Here is a 25,157-nt window from a genome sequence, read left to right as displayed (position 1 = left end):
ATGAAAATCCCGCGAAAGAAGGGCTATTAACGAGTGACACGTGGGCAGAGCGGATCGAATCGTAACGCGAGGCGAGAGTGACTTATTAGAGAGCAGCTTGATGCGTCCGGACATGTTAATACTTATCATAATGGGCCCTTTGTCGCGGCGCCTACCAACAATGCGTTCGTTATTGCACTCTCGCTCGGTCGTGCATTCTTGCACTCGCATTTGCACTGTTAGGAGCCGGTCGGTACGGTTCTTACCAATGCCATTAGCGAGCCATTGTTTCATTTCTCTGTTTATTTGCTCACCCTCTATTTCGCCACTGTGCTCCGAAAGTATATTTTCGAACAGTTTATAGCGGGTGGCGCGAAAGCGATCTATCGTTTTCATTCGAATGTTCTCAGTTCTTTCTTTCGCGAAAATAAAATTTGCCAGTCGATTCGTTTGGTAGTAAAATCGAGCAAATCTGTGAATCGAATAATTTTGTACGAATTCTTTTCGCGCAATTTTAAGAAGTACACGTTGAAATAAAATACGTAATAGAGGATGTTAGTCTTGGACTATACATCATACAAGACGAGTGTAAAATTTGAAGAAACGTAATTAAATATGTTGAATATTAATTATGATCGTGTTAAATTTGTTTTACGACGTGTAAAATCTTTTGAGTAAAGTCAAGAATGTCTACGAAGAGGTTACAAGACAAGAGGTTTTAAAACCGTGGTAATAACTGAAATTTTTATTTTTGCAATCGTTATTAGAATCATGAAACCGGTTCATTATGTTTCTTTACCTGTCCCGGATCGACGAATTGCAAACGAAACGGTTCGTTCAAGGCTATCGAACAATAAGACCTTCAGATTTATACTCTAATATTATGGAGGTACGTAGCCGATAAAAAGAAAACGAAACAGGGAGACCTTTGTTTCCGAGGCCGAGTATATTAGTAAAAATCTCACGTACACCAGACAGCCGTCGAAAACATTCTCATTCGTCCGCTTTTGGTGGTCCACGGACCACCCTCTCTCAAACTGACGATTCTTCTCGTTTAAAAGGATATTGTAAGCCTACACTTCGACTGTTTTTTTTTTTCCTTTCCGTTCGAAGCGAGCTCGCGTTGCTCATATGACTGCTTAGCGGGTGTGCTTCACCACACGTGATTTTTCTTTGGAATCGAATCGATCTGTGTGAAACTGGGCACGATAATATTTATCTATTCCGTGTAATTCTTAAAAATCTACACAGTTCGAGAATAACTTCTTTCCCAATCGATAGTTTTTCATGTTAGATTTTCATCTTATTTGGATCACAATCGATTTTCCCAATCGATAGTTTTTCATGTTAGATTTTCATCTTATTTGGATCACAATCGATTTTCCCAATCGATAGTTTTTCATGTTAGATTTTCATCTTATTTGGATCACAATCGACTTTCCCAATCGATAGTTTTTCATGTTAGATTTTCATCTTATTTGGATCACAATAGAATCTATACATTAAGCAAAACTTTTAACATAATTCAGAAGGTACAAAATTAAAATTTCATTCTACTGTTCCTCTAGAATCTATTCGATTTTAATACATTTCTTTTTAATATTCCTCGAACATTATTTCGAATGGATATGATGGTCGTACAGTCAACTTTCTATTCGTACAATTTGCAATAAAATTTTACAATTCAAGTAAATCAAAATAAAAATTATTTATCGTTTCGAACAGTCGTGAAAAATATGCCAGCCTGAAGATTCGAATAAGAATTAATAAGTAAATTTTGCAAGTGGCGAGTGGATAGAAATGAGAGGATAAACTCGAGCAGAATGGCAGAATTGTAAAAAGACACGACACTTTTACAATAAATTGTAAAGCTATCCACTAGGAAAAATCAAAATTCTTTCCAACTGCTGATCCTCGAGTTATTCGAAGCATTCCAGGATAATCCTAATCCTTCTCGAGCTAATGATCCTGTTTGCCTCGAGTCCCGAAAGCTGACACTCTCTCGAGAGGGTGTACCCTTTTTCGAGCGGACAACAGCACTGCCATGGCACACTTTTCGCCATACGTGACCGATCGTGAACGAAAAATGGCGGGGCCCCCGGTGAAAAGAACCACATGGCTCCAGAGACGAGAAGAACGAGGAAGAACAAGGGGGCGCGCTCGAATTTCGTCAAAGTTCTCTCAAGGGCTAATCTCGCCACCCCGATCTGGACGATGTCTGACATTTTTCAACGACTTCGCGCTCGGACCGTGAATATTTTCAAATATATAGGCGTTAAGCAGAACTTCACGGGAGCTCGAGCCGATTATCGTTCGGTAAATTGGAACTGTTGAAAATAACGAGGACTCAACCTGGCTGGAGATCGTTCTTCGTTCTGATCGTTTAAAAATCGTTTCGATTCATCCGGAATATTTTAAAGCGTTGAATGTGACAGTGGTTACTGGTGACAGGCGAATTTACAATTTCTTTACCTCATTTTCAAGATCTTTAAACACGGAAAATATCGACGAGTCAACGTGTTAAAAGATACAAAAACTTGGAGAGTTTAAAAAGTAATTCGACAGATGTTCGAACGATTTCAAGATTTTATCTAGAGATAGGATTTCATTCCATGCTTTCAGATTATTACGAGTACGTTTGACGCATTTAATTGGATCGCGAAGGATTCGTGTCCGTTTTATTATACATGTCTTCTTCCTTTGGCAAAGTATGTAAAACTGGAAGTGAAGCTCCTTCGTCGAGTAAAATTATTTTCAGAATTACAAGGTGGAAACTGGGAGAACTCAAAGTAACGAAAGAGAATAACAAAAGACTAACAAGCGAGGTTGAAAAGGTTATAAAAAGAGAATACACCAGTGGTCCGAGTTTTAGTAAAAGGGATCTGTATTTAAATTTCAACTTCACGTTTCTCGGGTACGGTATTATTAATTTCTACTCGACGGCTACTTAGGTGTTGAATAACGAAGAGAAAATTTTTAATTTTTCGAATAATCTGTTTACTTCTATCGGTTAATTCACGTGGCAATGTAATCATACTGAAAGGAAATCGTTACATTTGGGTAGCTTGTTGTTAAATTGATCGTGGTGATCAAGGTGATACTGTACAAACATTCTGAATTATAACACCGTAAAGAAAAAAATCGACTCACCCTCGTACATCTGCGCGTACTGCGGAAAGCCAGCTGCCCTCAGCCATTTGCAAGCCTCTTGCGCTTCGATCTCTGCAACGAAAGGAGAAGACAATCAGAATACATAATATCCGAACTTGTCGTTCTTACTCCATCTTACTATCTCGTTATAATCAGAACAGAATCTGTCGACTGTTCAAGGTTGCTAATAGATTATCTCCATTATTTTACCGCGTTATTTTTGTAGACGTCGCACCAGTTGTCGTTCAAATTGATGGAAGTGACTCTAATCCTTTGTCGTGGAATGACAACCGTAAATTCTTTGCGGTAACCCGTGCGATGACGAGCTGTTTAAAAATTAGAAAATTTGTTCCACTCTTATCTTCCCTCGTGAACTCCCTTCGCGGAGTGTGACAAGTTTCGAAACTTGTTTGCAATTTCAACACTTTGACGACCACATCGGTTTCCATAATTGAGAATATCCTCGACATTTATTGAAACAGTAACGACAGTTTACTTCAAAGTTTACAAGTATTGTGTTCCTTAGAAACGATTTAAAGAAACCTTGTAAATACGGATTCATTGGTCAAACTAAAAGATATTGCAATGTAAGGTTTCTCCTTCATCCAGAGAAAAATAAGATACCGTTTGTCCTTAGAATACTATCTCAAGCATCTCACGTTCGGTTAAAAAACACAGTCTACTCGAAACTCTTATCCAACCAGAAGACACTGTAGAATACAACTACAACACTGTAGAATTAATGTAGTTAAGTATAAAGTTAAGTAACACTTAACTTTCCACCGTACATCCAGAATCGAGTTATCGATCGTTTAATCATGCCCACCAATACCGTGGTTAATTTGGCCGATTTCCAACGGAGAAGAAACATAATCGTACCGCGCAAACCACGTCCAACGTTCGGTACTTCGACGGAGCCACTGTATTTAAGACTCTTCCATATGCATGAGTAATTAGCAGCGGCAATCGTCTCCGAAATAAATCTACGGGGTGTTTAAATACGCAAATATTGATCGGCAAATATAGAACAAACGCACTTACGAGCACAACGTCTCGGGAACGACTCGTCGGGACAAGAGGCAGTGTTCCTCGCTGATTCACCTCGTTAATGGCTAACGGGCAGCGAAATCGCTATCGACGACGATATATGTATCCAGTATTCGCTCAGCGCTCGTGATAAACTCGTTTCCAGCACTGCTGACGAAAAAAAGAGCGGGAGATCCGCATTTACATGAACAAACATTCCGATCATTAGTGGGCAAGGAGATGGGGGAATTTCGCTGGCAGCTCCGCGGGACGACTCCTTTGGTGAATGAAGGTCTGGGTTAGGTCTGGGCTAGGTCAGAAAAAGCGGTTGCCGCGACGAAACGTCGCCCTTCATTATACGAACGAGATACCACGGCCAACTGCAACCAACGGGGGGACGCGAAAAAGTTGCAAGTGCAACCGTGGCACCGCGCAAGGAATGCGTCGCGAGCTAACCGGGGCTAGACGGAGGGCTGAAGGCGTCGCAGGAACTTACTAAAAGGAGGGTGGACATTTATTCGCGACGCGGAGGATTTAATGCGACACGATCGATCGTCGAGCTGGAATTTCGAGCAGAATATTCGCCACGGCTCGAGGCTGTCATTTTTATCGAGCTGGAGTATCGGTAGCTCGGAAAATGTTCGTTGGGAAAGAAATTTTCAAACTTCGATGAATTGGAGCGATGTCGACAACGTGACTACTTGCTTCGAACGCGAAAGGGCGATTCTAAGGGCGAGGAATCGAAGAATCATTTTTATCGGATCGTTTCGGAAAGTATTTATCAGTAATGTAAAATTTGGTCATTGCAGAACATGGAGAAATTTTAACTTTGAGTAATCAAAGTTTAGGCGATGTTAACGTGACTATTTTTTGTTTCAAAAGTGGATGTTAACACCGGTTCGAAGAATCATTTTTATCGAAGCTTCTCGGATAATGTTTGACAACAATTAGAAGTTCAGCAACCGAAAAATTTGAATGTTGTAAACTTTGTAGAAGTGTAATCTGATCGGTATTGACAACATAACTGTTCGTTGTTTTAGAAATGGAACGAGGTGAAAACACTTCCATGAAGAAAAATCGCGTTTTCGTGTTACACGGATCTCTTAGAAACGATGAAATATAGATTTCATCGGAAGCTTTATGATTATTAATATCGTAAAATACGGTAGGAAAGAATTTTTGGAAAGAATTAATGTGTTTCCATGTTTCCGAGAGCACCGAAATTTCGATTTTTTCGCAACTGATTTTAAAAATAAACGAAACAAGATGTATTACAGTATCGTGAGTTAGCACGAAAAAGCTTTCCGACAATGTATTAATAGACACTTTATTCTGGTAATTTTAAAACGTATCGGAGAGCCTCTTAACCGTTTACCAAAAGTACATTATTTTCCGTGGTTTCGTGGATCGGTAACGCGATAAACAATTATATAAGTAACGATTCCTTTCACGGAAGTCGTTTCTCCGCGTGAATCGATCGCAGATATCGTCGAAAATGTGTCGCGTTTATCTCGTGTAAACAACAACGCGTGAATGGAAAGGACAGAATGGGAATTCTCTTCCGAGAAGCGCGTTGAACAATGGAACATTTTTACGATAAGACGTAAATGCTACCGAACTATGCTCATTCATAACCTATTTGGCATCGCTTCGTCTAATGTCGAAGATTAGATACGCTGCTCGTCCAGATGAATTTTCTGACTGGAACGGGTAACGAAAGAGCAACGTATTTTATCAGTTTCTACCATTTAACGAAAGGAAGTTGCATCGTAACACGTGTCACGTACATCAAAATCCTCACTATCCGGAAGTTTCCACTTTATCGATTCGTTCGTTCTCCGGATATTCGGACTTCTTCAATTTTCTTTATTCTGCTCTCAAATTCTCGGCAATTTCACAATTTTCTTCCTCGAGTTACGGTTTGAAAGCTTCACTTTCTGCATCTTGTATTCCTTGGAATAATTTCGTTCTGTAAATATTGACAATGCTCGAGGAGAAATTATAAAAGCAGTTACTTCCACGTTTGAAAATTGTTTTGGGAATACGAGTATTCTGAAGAGGGTCCGATAAGAAACAGACAGAAACGTTTGGAACAACATTGCTCCGATACTGCTCCGAAAAAGGGAAACGAAACGATTCTAACACAATTTATCGTGTGACACTTATCGCGTTAAGTGTCCAGTCTGTTTACCTCTTTGTTTACGTCGCGCGATATCGTCGACTCGAGCCACTCGAACATTTCATCACAGGTTGCAGAAAAAATTGAAGAGTGTCCGAAGTTGGAGAATAATAAAAACTTTACGAAGACGATGCAAAGTGGTTTGGAAGATATGGCGTTAGAAATTGTATTACGAAAGTTAACATTTAGCGGTAGTTGTGGTAGAAGATCTCGTCTCTGTTTTATACGTTTTCACAAATTCCATTAATGCGATTAAATTACCGTGTTTATTAATATTAATAGAAACATTCGACTACATTGTTTATTTTTCGTAATCTTAAGATTTTTATGCTTAGTATCAGACTATTATGTTTTACAGATGTACAACATGGCGCTTGACACGTTAACGGAGCAAAGAAGACCCACGTCTTAATTAACACATAACTAATATAACAAGAGACGTCGATTGACATATTTTGTTTTTGAAGCGTTAGTAGCAGGAGACTGCAATTTACGTCTTTTAAAGTACTTTGTTAAATCTGCTAATAAATTTTTATAAAGTGTCACGTTAATAACTTTTTAACACTATTCTGAAATATAGCCAAACACTAATTCGTGTATTGTTCGATAATCTGGAGAAACTTAGAATATTTAGAATCGTGTTACTATATCCGAACGAAGTATCCGGAATCTTGAAACAATTGTTAAGTAATTACACTTAACGTAGACAGAGGTTGTAGAATAAATGTTTGCCCATCCCTACGGTGAAATCTACAAACACTGAGTAGGTTATCTCACGAACCACGAAGCTAAATATTTGATTCGAAAATTAAATTCCAGGTCGTCCACCGATCGACGTTTATTCTTTATTCCTTGATCAGGCCACAAAGTAATAACGTGGCGCCAGAGGACATTTCGCGAAATGCCCGCACCGCGGTCAGCGTGTTAATTTCGGAGCGTCCGTGTGTATTCTCAACCCCTAACCCCGGGACCCGGCGAAATTTACATACCAGCAACGAGCAGAAAGCCCCGTCTTCCGCATAGTGTCCGCAGACCAGGCGTGTAAAAGGGCCGCGGAATCGTCGTGCATTTCCACGCTGCCAACGCCGCCGAGGCGGCTTTCGAGTACTTCTTTCTGCGGCGCGGTTAATTGGCCGCAGCGCAAAAATTCCCACGGGGGATTTGTCCGGTCGGAAAAAGGAACGGGTCTCGACGCGAGCGAATTTGCAGAAAGATGGCCGTTGGAGAAGTAAGTACGGGTTGCTTAATGCGCACTGGTCATCTAAATCGGACCTCTTTAATTTTTTTGCGATCACTCGATGCGAACACCATTTACCGGGGAACACACGAAATAAGGGTAATGGATAGTAAGAGGTAAAAAATTGAGAGATTTCGTTTTTGTGCGTACACTGTACAAATTTGAAATATTTGGGTAAAATTAATATAATTTTTTATCATATTTATTAGTTTAATACCATTTTTTGTCATTTTTCTTAGCTCAATATCATTTCCTGCTGTGTTTATTAGCTCAGTATAATTGTTTACCACATTTACTAGCTTAATATCATTCTTTGTCATTTTTCTTAGCTCAATATCATTCTTTACCATATCTATTAGCTCGATACAATTGTTTACCATATTCATTAACTCAGTATAATTTTCTATCATATTAATTAATCACACAGAAGTACTACAACCCTTTATCATACTTATGTAGCTTAAAAAAACCTAAAGATGCACGATGAACTAAAACTATAGACACGACTCGTTACACCGGTGTGTACCAAGGACTAATTAAAGGAAAAAGAAAATTACACGAAAATCATCACTGGAAAACTTTCCGAGTTAACGGTTGACAATGTAATTACAATTCCTTTGACTGTACCAAATAAAAGTACCCACCCAGAAAAAATATCAGTGGACGTATATTCTCGAAAATGGCGTTCAAATGAAAGAAACGCGGGAAGCAAGAGGAACGAGTCAACGAACAACGAAGCAACAAATTCGTCCAATTCCCGTAGACAATTCTCGTACGAGACGAATTATTGCAAAACGTTAGGATTTTTTCAACTCCCCCACCCACAACCAGAGAATAGGTGCAAGAGAGAAACAAGGAAACAACATCGAGCGCGGTTTCACGGTTTCAGGGATGCGGCGTCGACCACCCGCCGCGACGACGAAAAGGAGAATTTCATAGCGGTCGTATCGACGTGATCGCGAATCGCACGCGGCGATAAAACGTTGGTAGCTATCACTATCGATATCGCGACGGTGAATTTATCGATTTCCCGAGCAGCGGGATGCCTCTGTTCGCAGGTTTACACAGGTCCGCGTTAGCCGGAGGCTGCCGGTAGACAGAGAGGTTAACGTCTTTATTTTCCAGACGTCGTCGAGGCTCGCGTCCGTGGCGCGCGACAGTATGCGGTAGTCGCCATCGATTGCAACCTTTAAAGGTTCCCCGTAGATTAATTATCGTGACTACGAACGCGAGGTTTTCGAAGATCGCGCGGAATGCGCGGCCGTGGATTCAACTCGCGCCGCGAAATTCAATGGAGACGAGCGTGGACACAGGTGAGAAACGGAGACAGACACTTCACCATTGGAGCCTAATCGAGCCTTTCACCCTCGAGGTGTCGATAGGAAGTTTATTAATTGGCGGAACGGTGCCACACTCGAGTCCTCTTTCATTAGGTTGATTGGATGGCCCAATTGAGGAAACTTGGACCACAATTTTGCACTGCTCGTATTCGAAAACGACTCTAAGTTTGGCTTTGTTCGTTGTACGAGTACAGAGGTAGACCTCGGTGACGATCGCAATTCGAGATTTCTTTTCACGGCTCCTTGGGTTATTTGTAGTACAGTTCGCGAATATAAACCGAAAAATATGGCAAGAGTGATGCACAACGTATTGTATAATTTCTCTACGAAGTTGGTGGGTGATATTTTTGTTTCTCGTCAAGAGTATATCGGGAAAGAATAATTTTCCAAATTTTGTGATGTCTCGCTTGAATTTGAAAACAATTTAAGGGGTAGTGCTGTTTATTATGGGAGCACGGATATCGACTCGAGCGACGATGGCAACGTTCGAGATTTCTTTTCACTGCCCCTTGGGTTATTTGCAGTATGGTTCGTGAATTCGAACAAAAAATATGGCAAGGAAAGAATACAATTGATTTAGTCCGTATTGTGCGAAGTTGGCGGGCAATATTTTCTTCCAGTCGGTATATTCGGAAAAATAATTTCTAAATTTTCCCGTGCCGTGTTTGTATTTGAAAACAACTCGGATAAATGCCTCTGTTTATTGCCAGAAGACGACTATTGACTTAACTGGCAATCCCAACGTTAAAGATTTCTTTTTACGGCTACTCGGGTTGTTTGCGGTCTATTATAGTTTGTTAGTACAATTTATTTATTTAGTCTGTACTTTACGAAGCACGTGGCCGATATTTTGTTTCACGTCGGTATATTTGGAGAAATACTTTGTTAAATTCTTTTATCTGACCTCTCGCGGCCCACTGATTGCGCTATTCTATACGCGCAAAGTAAATATTCGTTTATAGCGAAAGACGAGATGCGAGAGAATGGACCGCGCGAAGAGACGAGGTGCGGCCGAAGCTTTGTTTCGAAACCTAACCTCAAATATGCGTTGATTGGTATAATTACTAAACGGTAGGAGACACGAGAAAAACCTAATCATATTTCCTCGTCCCTTGAAACGAGTGTTTTTCATACCTTTCATCGTTTGTACAAATAGTTTTCATCTCGAAATCACGTTTCCAAGTTCAACGAATGTTTAATCATTCCCCTCGGTTTTACGTTTGCGATAAATCTTTCATGCGATCGTTCGGCCACCGCAATATTCACGAGATATTTCTCCAAGTCGTACTGCGAGATCAATTCCAAGCAAGGTAGAGAGCTTTTTATGGAACATCAAAGCGATCCTTTTATTTCCAAGTTCGTCTTATTTTAACGTTCGCCGCGGGACCACCTGGAAAATAAAAGGATCTCTCGACTGCTCTATAAAAAGTTTTCGGTCTCCCGAATTTTCTGTTCAATGAAGCGCGATTCGAACTTCTCTGTCCACCACTATCCTTCGGCTCCCCTCCCGAGCATCGAAGGAAGGGTTTTCTTTGAAGTTCAATTAAAATTCAATTTATTCCAAGTTCTTTCTAACGAATGCGTGGCAGGACATTCCGTGAGCTTCTTTGTAACCGGATTCGACGATTTGTGTGGGCGTGCACGAATGAAAAGGACGCATTTTATTTAAAACATCGGTTCCACCTCCTTTCCACCAACTTACAGTCCTCCGGAGAAAAAAATGCAATTAGATTCGACAACGTTATCGACTTTCGGAATTTAATTAAAGTTTAATCGACCGCCAGGATCCTTTCAAAGAGTAGATGGAAAGATTTTTCTGCTGGTTTGTAAGGATTCGATAAACTGTGTGTGGACGAACTCGAATGAAAAGCATCGTGTCCTTTCAGAGTGTACTGTAAACCGTCGACGTGATAACGAGCGTAAAATTAACTATGAATGTAATTGGTTAGGTCCGTCAACGTTATCGGTCGTGAAGTTCAATCGATCGCAGGTTCTTTCCATAAAAACGGGTGAATCTATGCAAGGTTGTAACAGAATTTTGTAATCACCATTGATACCTGTCGAGATACTTTGTTCGTTTAAATGATCAACTTTATCAAATACGGTAGACTCGTATTCTCGAATCTAAATTTTATAAATCTACAACGAGGAAAAAGTAATTTAATAGCGTAGCTATTGCAAGGAGTTCCTTTTTCATTTATTATATATGCAACGCTGACGAAATAACGAAAGACTTTTCTAAAAAAAATTTTTTGTTTTATATATTCGTCATAGGATGTCCTGTCGATAAAATAATTGTTACGTAAGTACTGTTTGGAGCTGGAAAGAAGATGAGACTAAGGATTGTGGATCCCATTGGTTGCAGTGGCTTCCCCCTCTTCTGACACGCAATTTCAATTGCAGTGTACTATTGACCAAAGCGGTCACGTCTATTGGCATTGTGCATTACTGGAAAGCTAATAAGCGGAAGAAATGCGGGTACGATTGATCGTATTGGATTAGCCACACCTGCGCGAACACGTGTGTATTATTGGTCGAAATGGTTATATCACTAACCGCGTCACCTGACAAAGAGAGGAACTAGTACGCGTTGAAACAGAGCGAAATATGCATACTCGATATAACGAGACGAGTCAGCAGGTATGAACAAATGCGTGTGATCGACGTATGGACAAAACAAGACCAAGCTCACAGCCAGTTTTCTTCTATCGCATGAATTCCACACGAACGTTTGTTTTTCTACGGTGACTCGCCTCGTTGGATCGAGTATGGTGCGATAGCGGAGGCTACGAGAGAGTTAAAGGTAGAGGTTAGGTGGACTCGGCGAAATAACCCTCTGCCTTTGTGTCGTCTCGCTAATCATCTTCCAGCAATGTATTTTTTTCCGACTCTAAATAATACTCTGAAGCCAGTCGTTTAGAATGTAATTGCGTTTGAAGCAAAGTTCGCTGAGTTAGCAGAACCTACTTGTTTATTGGTAAAACCTCGATCAATTAATGTACAGGAGGCAAGAATTCTTGAGGAGTTTGCCAATTTATCAAGGTTGCAATTTATACACAGTTTGTAATTAGAAGTTTCGAGTAAAATCGGCTGGAAAAACTCGACCCCAGGAAGCTGAAAATATATCGCTCGAGATTAGGCGCGTTGCGTTCTTAAATGAAAAACACCGTATGCGCAGTGGGACCTCGATAAACGTAACCTCGGTAATTGCACGCGAACCTTCGTGTACCGAGTTCGTTGCACTCTGTTGATAAATGGAAGGGTCGCTTGGCAACGCGAGAAATCAAACAATGCGGTATTTTACTACGTGTTTCTATTTTTACGGAGGTAGGTATTTCGTGGAATGTTTTATATTTATTTTACTTTACACTTGTTCTAAATATTAAATTCTAGCACCATAAAGTTTCTTAAATAGATCTGACCACGTTGATCGTACACGTATTGTGGATTCATAAAGGTTGCAGAAGTGTACAAAAAAAATTTATTCCTGTCCAACACGACTTTTGAAGATTTAAAATATACCATTCGAAATTCGTCTCATTATGTACTTAGACAACGAACGCGGTGTGCCCAGTGAAATCTCAAAACGTAACCTCGTTAGGTGCACCATGTCGATAAATGCTCGCTAACTAACGAGCTAATCTAAAGGAAGTAACTAATAATACCAACTTACTCCAGAATTCCTTTTTTCCGGATCGAATACCTCGACAATTACACGAATCTCGATATTCGTTCGATTTCCTACAATTATCGAGGTACCATTGTATCTCAATAATTGTACCACGAACGATTTTGCATTACGTCACTCAAGATTCGTTGCATTCAATTCTCAAGGAAAAACGTGTCCCCTGAAGGACCTCGTTAAAAGTAACCTCGTTCGTTGCACCGTATCTATAACTCCTCGTTCACCAACGAGCCAACCTAAAGGAAGTAACTAATAATACCAACCTCCTCCAGAATTCCTTTTTTCCGGATCGAATACCTCGACAATTACACGAATCTCGATATTTATTCGATTTCCTACAATTATCGAGGTACCATTGTATCTCAATAATTGTACCACAAACGATTTTACATTACGTCACTCAAGATTTCACTTTACGTCACTGAGATTGCATTCAATTCTCAAGGAAAAACGTGTCCCCTGAAGAACCTCGTTAAAAGTAACCTCGTTCGTTGCACCGTATCTATAACTCCTCGTTCACCAACGAGCTAACCTAAAGGAAGTAACTAATAATACCAACCTCCTCCAGAATTCCTTTTTTCCGGATCGAATACCTCGACGATTACACGAATCTCGATACTCGTGCGGATGTTCGTTCAATTTCCTGCAATTATCGAGGTACCATTGTATCCCGATAATTGTACCACGAACGAGCCCGCTCTCTATTTCCGTAAATTCGTGACTCGCGAACGCGTAGTCCCCGTAATAGCGCCGGGTCAGGTAACACGCGAGGAATGCAATCAGATGCGTCGACGCCGATCGAGTTTCGCGCGACACGCGACGAGAATTTCGCGCGCTCGGAGGGGCGTATATTCGATGATTCATCGTTCGGCGTTTGTCGTGAACCGCAACGGCGTACCCCGCGCCGAAAGACGGATGGCACGGAAATCCACGACGTCGGAATAATACGGCTTTGCGGTAGGTCGCCGAGCGGTAGAGACTTCCAGCTACGTTCTGAATAAAGCGGGCACGTAGGTGTGTCACTTCGTGCGGAATAAAAGGCTGCAGGAGTACCGGGCACCGCAGCCCGTGTAACACCGCGCGGGCCTTTCGTAAGGAGATTTGCTTTTACGCAATTGAGGCGACGGCGGCCAGACGCGCCAATCCAGAAACCGGCAAAGCGGCTGCACTTTCCGACCGAATTGCCAGCGCGATGCGAACAACCGGATCGGTTATCGGGATCGAAAAACATTTTTAGACCGTTTCTACGATGTTCTTCGGAATTTACCGGGATACCCTTATCCAGGTTGGTACCTAGAAATTACTCGAGGACATTCGTCTTGCTCGAGGCCTCCATTGAGATTAAACCTTCCCCTGCTTTCGAAAGATTGCGATCGAGGATATTGCTCGACGAGCAGTCGTCGAGATATTCGACGATACTATCGAAAGGGACAGCGACGTGTACAATTGGAGCAATGTGTAGCGATTTGCCTCCATTTAGAAGGTTAATTTTGTATTTGTTCGTTGCGAAATATTTCTAAGTGTCAAATTGGAATTATCGAAGGAGTTACGAATGCAAGGTGTTTAATTTTGTATATTGAAATTTTTTTTGGAGGAATCAGGGGTACGAGGTGTTTATTTTTTTTTAAATTTTGCTCAGCTTTGACTATTACTGTGACTCGATACTTTGCTTGATCGTAGAGTGATTTACAGGTTTAAGTTTCCGATAGCTGAGGATATATCGGTGACATCGATGATGGATAAAATCCAAGAATTGAAATTCCTCTTTTAACATTAACTCGTTTCTCCTTTCCTCCTTGGGGAGATTACGATCGAGAAAGGTGTTTTTTAAACCAGTGGTCGCGTGATATTTGACGATACATTAGCAGAGGTGAGTAAAGTTTTATAAAGAATGAAAAATAAGTTTATAAAAAAACCTATTAAAATAAAGGATGTAGTTCAAGTACACAAGAAATTGTATATTAATGATTTAGTTGCGTGGGTGATATCCATAAATATATTTATTTTCTTACATTTCTTAATGAAATCAAAAAAGGAGAATCCAATAATTTATTTATTGGAAATAAACTCGAATGCATATTGAATCAAAGAAATTATGTTTTCGGTCATCTAGAAGAATAATATTTGGTATTGCACTAGGCTCTCTTTCTCTGTTGTTTTTTTATAGATAGATTCAGAAATTATACGAATAACACACAATAATGATTTCTGAAAATTTAACACGTTTGTAAAAACCTTAACAATGATCCCATCGATTATCTAGAACGAAATATCACTTTTGTGGAACGAAATGTTTTCACTTCATGGACGGCTGAAAGCAGCCCAAACTATTAATAACACTTGGCTATTATTAAAGTATTACACGATCGTTAATTCGGGCCAACGGAGAATTTGTTTTACGAATATTTTCATTTTGGTAATTATACAAATTATTGCACCGCTTCTGAAGAAACCGCCACTCGTTTCGACAAGTTTTACATTTTTGGTCAAAGTTACGTCGACTCTGCACATCCCGTTTATTCTAAATTTATTAATTTCTACGTAAATAGCTCGAAATGTAAACATTCGTGTACTGTCCTGTTTCAATTTTCTATTCGCGGTTAATTACAGTAATTCCCGACTGCAACGTGCAACTGCCCCGTACAATTTATTTAATACCTTAACGAGTCAATTTACTAATTAAAGAAAGTAAAATCACTTTCGTGGAAGTCTCCGACAGGGTGAAGAATTTCTTCCTTTCACTGGGAAAAACTTTCAGCTCACGGTAACGATGTATCCAGAGATTGAACGTTAATAATCCCCAAGATTAGAATTTATAAATTACAAACTTAATGGACTTAATTGAATCCAGGAAGCATCGTACGACGAACCGATCAATCGACCGAACGAGAGTACTTGAATTTAATTAATTAAAGAACGGCGGAGTAAAAAAATTCGTTCCAAGCTTTTTATCTTATCTCTCGGTGAGCAATAAAACGTTCCCGGGGGATCCGGTATCGTTCTCCTTTCAATCGACGTCTACCATCCAGCGGAACATTCTGTTCCCCGTTCCAAAGAACGTCTCGCAACTTCCTACGAAAGTAATATCACCGTAAAAATACACGAGAGCAACTCCAGCTTGTATCCAGCATCCCTGTGCTCTGTTTCATTTTATTTTCCCTTCCAACGTGGAGACACGGTGCCTCGAGAAGGTTCTCATCGAAGAGAACGTCCTTCACCTGACAAATAGGTGATACGAAGACGAAATACGGTCACAAGTCGAGCGAAAGCGGTTCTATGAGATTTCAAAATTCTTTCGAGCTCAAAGAGACACGATTTCGAGAACAACACGTCGAGATTACGTTCGCTTTGTTTTTCCTCGAACAGTTAAGACCGTTTCTGGTCGTTTCAACGATGCACGTTCCAGGACATTTAAATTCTTCCGCGAGATCTCGAATAGTTGGTCGAAAAAATGTTCACACAGAACTCGTCGACGATCGATTTCGATGGTACAATGAAAAGATCGTTGTTTGAGCTATCTTCTGTTCACGAAATGTCTTGAACTATATTTGACACGTCCTAATCTTAAATGGTACTTTTACCTTCGTTAAATATTTTGCTAATATTTCTTATAAGTATTTCTTGCAAATATTTCTTACTTTGTATAATTTTAAAATCTCCTCACTGGGTCATCTATTTTAATTTTTTGGGACACAATTACTTAAAAAAAAGACACAAATTAAAAATACACTAACTACAATAGAAAAAAAGCTTGCTAATAAATATGGTTAACACAAAAATCTCGTAATGGCACCTTTATCGAACCCTTTGAAAATATTTCTTATCTCCGAACGTAAAAGCTTCCAAATTAGGCGTCCTCTTTACTTCTTTTATAAAATGACTACTCGCAAAAAAAGAAATTCAAAATCTATCAACGAAACAGAAGCAATAAATAACGACTAGCTTAAGAATCTCGTAGAGAACTTCTCCTTCGTCTCGATAAGAGTTTCAGACTTGTTTCGTCGAGTTGAAGCACGAGATCGCTGTTACGTCGAGAAACGAACAAGAAACAACGCAGAAGGACGCCAAAAAGATATTTGTTGGACAGTTTCGCGCAAGAATCTGCGCAACAATCGGCCGCGATCGCGAAATTGTGGGACACGGACGCGAGAACAGCCTCTTCCACCTCTTCGCCCTTCGAGTCTCGGTCTGTCGCATATAAACCGCGGGACGTTCCCTCGCCCGTGACTCTTCCATCGAGCGTGCCGCAGCTTTTAATGCTCGACCTACTTCGATTCTGACGTCAAAAGTCGCCCATAAACTCCTGTTTAACCCCTGTTGCATAAAACGTAGACACGGCCGTTCCAAATATTTTCCTACGCAAGCGCCCGTTTCCTTTCCACGCCGGAGACTATAAATTTATTCGTCGCTTTACGGCCGCGTGGTTTTCGACAGCGGCGCGCTGCATCGCGGGGGCCAGAGATCGATAAGGCGTCGTTAAAATTTCAATCCAACGAACCGTCCGTTCCCTCGAAACCGTTTCAGAAACGTTTTTAACCGTACAAATATTTGCTCCCGCAAGGAGCAAGTCTCCGTTGTTTTAACAAATTGACAGATTGACGGCAAGTCAACGTTCTTTCATTTTTAATTATTAAATTATATATATATATGAGAGTAATGAACGAGATGAATTTTTATTTATACGAGAATAACGTCTTGTGGTTACAATTTCTGTAAATTTGGCGTTAAGGATCATTTTGTGAGTCCGTTCGAAATGAAAGAATGACAATGTATGGGTATAGAAGATACATGGTGGATTGACTAATTTGACCAAATTAAGTTTTGTTCTAATTACTAGTGGACGAATCAAAATTTTGTTATCTTAGGTGATACGATTACGAAGGATATTTGAGTAGTGATATTTGAGTCTTTGTATAGGTTTCTTTGAGGCAAGTTCTCAAGGTTATCTTTCATTTTTCTATTTATAAATCTATACATTTTTTGGTACTTTTTCTTATTAAAAATACTTCTGTTTTAGCTCGTTGGATTCGTCTCCGTACATGCTGTTAATAGGCCATAAATTATAGACTTATGCGTGAAAAAGTTGAAGGTGGGCTTGAAAACTTATATGAAAAGAGATATACAAAAAGCAAATGATATCACTTTGAAGGTTTTTCGAAATCGGTTACGAATAGATAGCATTGACATTTTCAATGTCAAAGAACACAATTCCATACTCTTTGTTCCAACTCTCAAACATTTTCAACCCCAAAGAACACAATTCTATACTCTTTGTTCCAACTCTCAAATATTTTCAACGTCAAAGAACACAATTCCATACTCTTTGTCTCAACTCTCAAACATTTTCAACGTCAAAGAACACAATTCTCACATACTCTTAGTTCCAACTCTCTTCAATACCACGAAAATACCAAGATGTTGAATAAACTTTCATCCGAACGTGGAAGTCGAAGATTGAGGAAAACGAGGAGTTTCGATGGGGCCTGGCCCTCGTTATAAATCGGTGTTGCGCGATCGAGCCACGTGAACTTTTCTCTAATTCGCTAACAAAGTACAAACGAAGGCACGGCGGGTCGTTGTTGGAGAAACGGAACGAACAGAGCCGGTGGTAGTTCGGAATCGAGCAACGCCGTCTTCGCGTTCACACTTCCGCATTAATCAGCCGGGATGCGTGGCCAGCGCTTCGAATGCAAAAAGCCTGCTGGACCACGCTCGATAACGAGCGACCGCTGTCGATCGCGTTGTCCCATCGGCTCTCGGGTCATTTAATTAACGTCTGTCCCGAGAATCAGTGAAAAGCCACGCGCTCGAGGAATCATACGATACAGTCGACTGAAACAAGATCAACGTCGACCCGCCCCGACTAGGTATTTGCATACGTCGCCAGGACGCTGCTTCTGCGTCCTTGCATTCGAGGACTCGCCTTCCGAACAGAGCCAAGTAGGTATTGTCGATGGGGCCCCATTATCGGTATGCAACTCTCTCGCGTCAACGCGTATAGTGTCTTTTTGGAGAGTTGGACAGCTCGAACTGACAATTCGAGTGAACTCAATTAATATTGATATAGGTTAATCTTTAAGTGCATGGTATTTTTAAATGAAATTGAAAAAATTATTTCACTCGTTCTAATGGTGGATATTGGCTGGGATTAAGGCTGAGAAATACTCGTTGTAGAAGTTGAGAACGACACTGTTAGAGGGTATGTAGGTATTAGGGGTTTGTTTTTTATTTTATAATGGATAGATTAGAGCAATGACTCTAGAGGTTAACAAAATCTGTGAAACGCATGTGATAATACGCTTTACACCAAAAGATTAGTAAAATTATGTACGTACAATTTAAACGATTCGTCTCTAATTTGGTTTCACTTTAGTGAAAATGTTAATTTGAAAAATACAAAATATAGAAGTAGTGCAGGAAAAACCAGTTATTTAACTTATTCGTCTACGAGAATTATTTACTCAACTATTGGTATTGTGGTACAATTTCTTTTTTTTTTTTATCAAGCTCTATCATATTATGTAGAAAAATGATAAAACAATTCCGTGAAATTTTACATGGCTTCAACAACTTTTAAAATATCTTTAACGAATATTTCAGTCGTGAAAAATGTTCTTATTCTTCATACTTGAATCTTAAGTATCGATCGAAGTATTGTTCTTCGTGATTTCATTCGTCAGTTCAATAGCAATTGATGTTCGTTCGAAAGAAAAATAAACCGATCTTCCACGATGAAGTTTTCTGCGTTTCGGTTTATTGTACTCTCGATGAGTTTTTCAACGTTCTTTTCTAAAAGATCGTATGACGCACCGTAATCATCTCGCCACGGATATTTCTTCATCGTTTACCACGACGAATCAGAGAGAAGACGATACAAGAAAAACACGCGTCGGTGCACCGTGTTGTTGTCTCGGATTCACGTATGTAGATGCACGTCTGCGACTTATAGAGATGCAAATGAAGTGTCTCGGTTCTAAGTGCCCTCCAATTGCCTTCAAATCCCCGAGAGTAACATAAAGGAAGACGTACAACCGCTCCCTCTCTTCTTCTCTTCTTCACGGCGAGAGGGTTCTTCCGAGAGACAGCAACTTTCAACTGTTGGATATTTTAGAACCGTAATAAAGAACCGTGAAACCGATGAACCTTCCACCGAGCGTGAAAATTATTTTTGTTCGTGAACAATTCATAAACAACTTACGAATACGCAACCTTCTACTTTTTCTTACGGAGAAAGCTCGCGGAAGAAATGCTTCTGAACGGGCATACGTAAGAATATTTATCGTTGATTAAAATTCTTTATCACCGGATCGAAGCATCGTTAAAAAAACTGTCCGATGATATAACACGAGCCGTTCGATTCGATACACGGTATTAATGTACCTCGAAGTGAATTTTAACGACGATAAAGGGTAGAAAATATTGAAAACTGTACGATTTAAAAGCCACTTACGCGAAAGAGGAATGAAAAACGAAGGAAGAAAAACGACCGGGGGAATAAACCGAAGCGATTGAGCCGTTAATATTTATTCTTGGCGATTGTTAAGGTAGAAGGTGAAAGTTCTGAAAAACAATGCTTGTTTGTCCTACTTTCGTCCCGGTGGAATTTAGTCGAAAAATTGTGACCAGCTCTCGTGAACGATCAGCGATTGAATTCTAGTACAATGAATTAGAATTCTCTGAGAATTCTAGAATTCTCTGGTACAATGAAACTTCAGAGTCTACCAGAACTGGTAGAACCGCGAGAAGGAGGATACCGAAGAAGAAGAAGAAGAAGAAGAAGAAGAAGAGGCGAAGAAGAACAACGAGGAAAAGAGGCTATCGGCTTTACCTCGGTACAGATCGTTACAGCAACTAACGCGGTCGTTGCTAGCGTGGGCGAATTATAATGGGATTAAATATCCGTGCAAACTTTCAAAAATTACCTGTGGTTCTCTCGATAATGCACGAGATTGGTATTCTTTCGTGCAAAAAAAAAAAAACAAAAAGAAAAGAATCACTTCGCGCGAAAGAATGCGGTTGAAAATTACCCCGTGGTAATTCGGGGTCCCCTGTCATTTTAGAAAGAACCCTTGGCCCCCCCCCTCGATTAGCGATCGTTTCATTAAAATTTCAACAACCCTTAATTATCATAAGCGAATTACGTGAGTTCCGAGAAATCTTTTTTAACCGAGCTCACCGAGACACGGTTCCTCAACCTTGCTCAATTTTCACGTCGCGTCTGTGTCTTTCTTTCGCCAATAATCAATAAAGACAAGCCAGTTCTAGCGTCTCGAGAATTATCGAGCCGATTGGGAGTTTTATTAGAATGTTATTCACGGAAAACAAAGGAACGCGACGAGCGTAAGGCGAGGCTATCGGAAAGAGGTAAAGCAACGTCGTAGCGTTTCTGTTCTGGATATTTAGTTATCATTTTTATTGGTTTATTACCGCTTCTAGAATGCGAGATTATCTACCCGCGCCCATTACTGAAAGTTCTTTTGCAATTCGTCCCCGTTCCTCGACAACTCAACCTTTGTTCCGTGATATATGGCAACGTTGTACGCTGTTTACGACCTTCCATTGCATAAACGTTACTCTAATGAGTTCCTGTAGTTTCCGTATGATCGCACCGCGTTCTGGAAACGATTCTCGTTTCGAATTCGGCGTCACGAGCGCCAAACGATCGTCTCGCGTTTCGTTTTCAACTGCGTCGTCGATCTCGATCGTTGAGAGGTACTTTACGTTCGTAAAAAATTGAAAAAAACGCGTCAATTTTACAACGCGAAACATTTTTTGAATATCAGCTTCCATGAGTGAATTTCCCGTCTCGTTCGGAACTCTCGAGTGGATTTTCGTCGAGAGAGGATCGAATTTGTTCAATTCTCACCGATATCGTTTCTTCTTCGTCGATACGATGTTTGAAAGTTTGACTGTAAAGAGGAATCGGCTACCAACGCGCGGTGCAATGGAAATTTTAAAGCAACGTTAAAATACGACGCGAAACAATACGGTTTCGTTGCGATTCAGGGACTTAAATGGACCGGAAATTCATGGGCTGTCGGTGAACGTGCGTTTCCTCTTCGGTCGTGGTTGCCACACCCTCTCGCGTGCGCCAAGGTTCTGACGTGCCCTCGATCACCAGGAACGCTTCGTTTATTTTCAGCGAAGAAATATTATTCTAAAACGCCAATTCTCAGTCCACTTTGTTCAACCTAATTTTGAATCACTTTTTGCATCTCTGTTCGTTTATTACTTTTAGTTCCATTTAACTAGTGCTTGTAGAATTTTTGGAGACTCCGTGTGAAAAATATTCCAAACTTTGGCTATTCTCGAAAGATGATTTATAGATTTATTATCATTTGTACACGACTTATTATTTTTACATAGAATTTTATTTGCAGTGTGTTTTTAAATCTACTTTGACCAACCAGTTGACACAAATACAGCCAAGCTGTAATCGTAACAAAAAAGTACCATTTATTTTGCCAAAATTATTCTAATTTTACATGTTGGCACCTGTTTAGAACAACTATCCAGAAACTCTTTGAGTATTTGATTTAGAGAGAAAATACCCATCGATGATCTAGGTAATCTAATTAATTGTATCATAAAGCACACTAAATGATATACAGACAGACACGTTGATCAAAAGTTGATCAAAACGATAACAATTAGTACGGATAGATTATCTTTCCTTAATTTTTCATTTAAATGACTTCACAAACCTAATCGAGACTTGTCAGAATTTTATTCCATCCTTTAGACCAGCCTTCGCAATTCGTATCGTTAATTACACCCTACCTCGTACACGTCACTGTATCATTTTAATCTTGCAGATACGTGAGAGTGTTATTAGCTAATTTTTGTTCGCAAAAGTCTTTCCATTCCTGGAAACTTGGATTTTAAGGAGAGTCGTGTCGATTTTCGAAGTACATTCGATAGCAGCTTGCGTGGAATGATTACACCCCCCGACTACAACGCTACCCCATTCCCGAACGCCAACCACTTGGCGCGAGAGCTATCATTTGTGAAACCGGAATTATGCGTTCGCAGGCGACGAAATCCATTACCGGCGTGGGTGTGGCGGGCAATGATTTATGCCTCGCGAGGGATGAATTAATACGCTTGTACGTAAACTTTCGCTCACCCTGAGATTATAAAAACTCACAAACGCGTGACGCTGCCCCTCGGCTGTTTTGGGCCAAGGATGAGCCATACTTCATTTTTGTGGATCCACTTGTGGGTAAATCGAGCAAATATAGGTGGGACGAGAGACCGAAACGAAATTTTCGACTTTCTTCGTACGATCATTAATTTCAAAATATTGAATTTCTTCTCGAGGGAAAGGGCGAATAATTATCGTATATAAAAAGATAAACCAAATTTCAATATCGTGGATTAATTGCATTGGAATTTCTTTTTTTTAAATTGATTCGAAAGAGTTAGAAAACAATTTGTTCGAACTATTATTGTTATCGGTTTCTATAATGTGAGAAAAAAGGAACCGTTAATACTGAAATACGATACTTTATTAAAGTAAATCACACGCATGGTTTGTAAATACTGGATGATCCAAAGGTGCATGTTCCTGTCGATGGTTGTTGCGAAATATGAAAGGGATCAGTCGGTTCTTAACTTCTATAAGGCGATTACGACGTTGAAGGAACACGAGAACCCAACTTTACTCGCGAAAAAAGAAACATCGCGATTCCTGTCACGCTAAAAATGAGGAAATTTCCAAAGAAGCAGCAATGTCTGAAATCAACTTTCACTTTTAATTCGTGTGTTTAATCGACTTGCTGTCAGTCCCTCGAAGAGTGAGAATTATTAACCAAATACCTACTTATTTACACTTCGTAGAATGATACAAAATTCATTTTTTTTTTTTCTTTGAAATTTGCGATCGTATTGCTCAAATTTTATATTTTAAAGAAAGTTCAAATTGCATAGCTGTAATTGTTCGGAGCAATGCATCTTGAGTAAGTAAACTTCATAGTAATAAAACCAGAAGTAAAATTCGTTAATGATTGTAATTTACTCAACGAGGCTCAACAATGTTGGCTCAATTTCGAATCAAGAGATTAGAAAAAAATCGGCGAGATAAGAAGAAATGTCAAAAAGATATCGATACACGTTTATCAGATACTGTCACATTATCACCGTTCGAATATCACTGTACACAACTGAATACCCCACGATGTGAAACGGTACTCTTCGATTAATAATTTCGAGCGCAATTCCGTAATTTCGGTGCATCGAAAAATTCCTTTGAATTTCATTCCACGATCGTTCCGAAAGTAGCACAATCGACACATCCAGCGAGCGTACACCGCAAGTACCATTCTACGAACGTTTCAAATTTCGTGTTACCGCGAGCCAAATAAGGTATCCCCGTCCGCTCAACTAATTTTCACAAAAAAAACCGTGGATACCCGGTTCTCCGTGGCGGACCCTTCACTGTCTCAGTCCGAGCTTTGTTTCCGCTCCACCTACCAATAAAGTGTCCCTCCAAGTGTCCCTTTCATTTCACTCCACCTTATCAACCATCATCAAGGACAAGTAAAATGTCCGCCAGCTTGACCGTAGCCCCACAATCCCCCACCACTGCCAATTTAAACTTCATCACGTATCTCGGGGAACCGAGAACGATGACTTCGGCGTAACGAAATGCTCGAAACCCGCCCCTCGGTGGAGTAAAAAAAAGGAAAGAGGAAGGGAAAGAAAGGAAGAAAAAAAAAGAAAAAAAGAGAAAAAAAATCCCGCGGGCCCCGATAGCTTACGGGAGCGTAGTTTGCGTTTTAAAAGAACAAGCGTATCGACGAAGCCGCGCCGAGCCGCGCGTACACGGCTCGAGGGACCCGGGGAGGCCCCGCGATCTTTTTCTTTTTCTTGGATCTTCCTGGTGAAAGATCGGTGGACGTACCAGGACAAAGGCGTGGCTCTTCCTTTTCTCCTCATACCCCCCCTCCCCCCGTCCGAGTTCTCTCCGTCCACCCCTCGGTCGCTCCTCTTTTTATCCTTCTTCTGGGCTCATCCTTGCTGCCATCGGCCGGCACAGATTTATCTCCTCGGCTACACGGAATACGAATTCCGCTGGTATTTTGCCGGGGGCCCGAGCCGACGGTGGCCCCCGTGAGCACAGTGACGGACGACTCAAAACTGATCAGCGGGGCGCAACCAGGGACATTATGCCGTTTCGCTTGTTGGCGTGGCGTGGAGTGGCGCGACGCGTCGCGTCGCGTTTCGGCTGCGTCGATAATGGGCCCCCAAAGACACGATAAATGTCTTTTACCGGGCGTACGGGTTCTTGCGCGACCCCTGCTAGCCCCCTCCTGTGAAGACCGCCGCGTAATTTCGGTTTTGTAGACCCCCACTCTGATCGATTTTCGAGCGATCGTGGGACGATTACGCGGAGAAAATCGAACCGAGAGTGTGTGCCCCATGATTATTCGATCACCGATTGCGTAATACGTTGAGTTTTTAGGTTATGTCGAGAGAGAACTCGTTGGATGAATCGATATTTATCGAACGTTTAGTCGTGTTGCTGCTTAACCTTTGGACGCGTGTTCTTGTCGAAAATTG

The 25,157-nt window shown here is 40.6% G+C and overlaps 1 protein-coding gene across 2 annotated transcripts in view; it reads right to left on the bottom strand.

Moving 5' to 3' along the window:
- The window catches only part of Cv-c (RhoGTPase activating protein), a 565,606-nt gene that overhangs the window by 116,793 nt on the left and 423,656 nt on the right, over positions 1-25,157 (bottom strand). For both annotated transcript variants that reach the window (XM_076322424.1, XM_076322425.1), the window contains exon 9: positions 3,130-3,201. In XM_076322424.1, coding sequence (XP_076178539.1) covers positions 3,130-3,201 — 72 coding nt within the window. The remainder of the gene's footprint in view (positions 1-3,129; positions 3,202-25,157) is intronic.

The sequence above is a fragment of the Ptiloglossa arizonensis genome, chromosome 10, assembly GCF_051014685.1.
Source record: "Ptiloglossa arizonensis isolate GNS036 chromosome 10, iyPtiAriz1_principal, whole genome shotgun sequence".
Classification (NCBI taxonomy): domain Eukaryota; kingdom Metazoa; phylum Arthropoda; class Insecta; order Hymenoptera; family Colletidae; genus Ptiloglossa; species Ptiloglossa arizonensis.
This window is presented reverse-complemented; position numbering and strand designations above follow the sequence as displayed.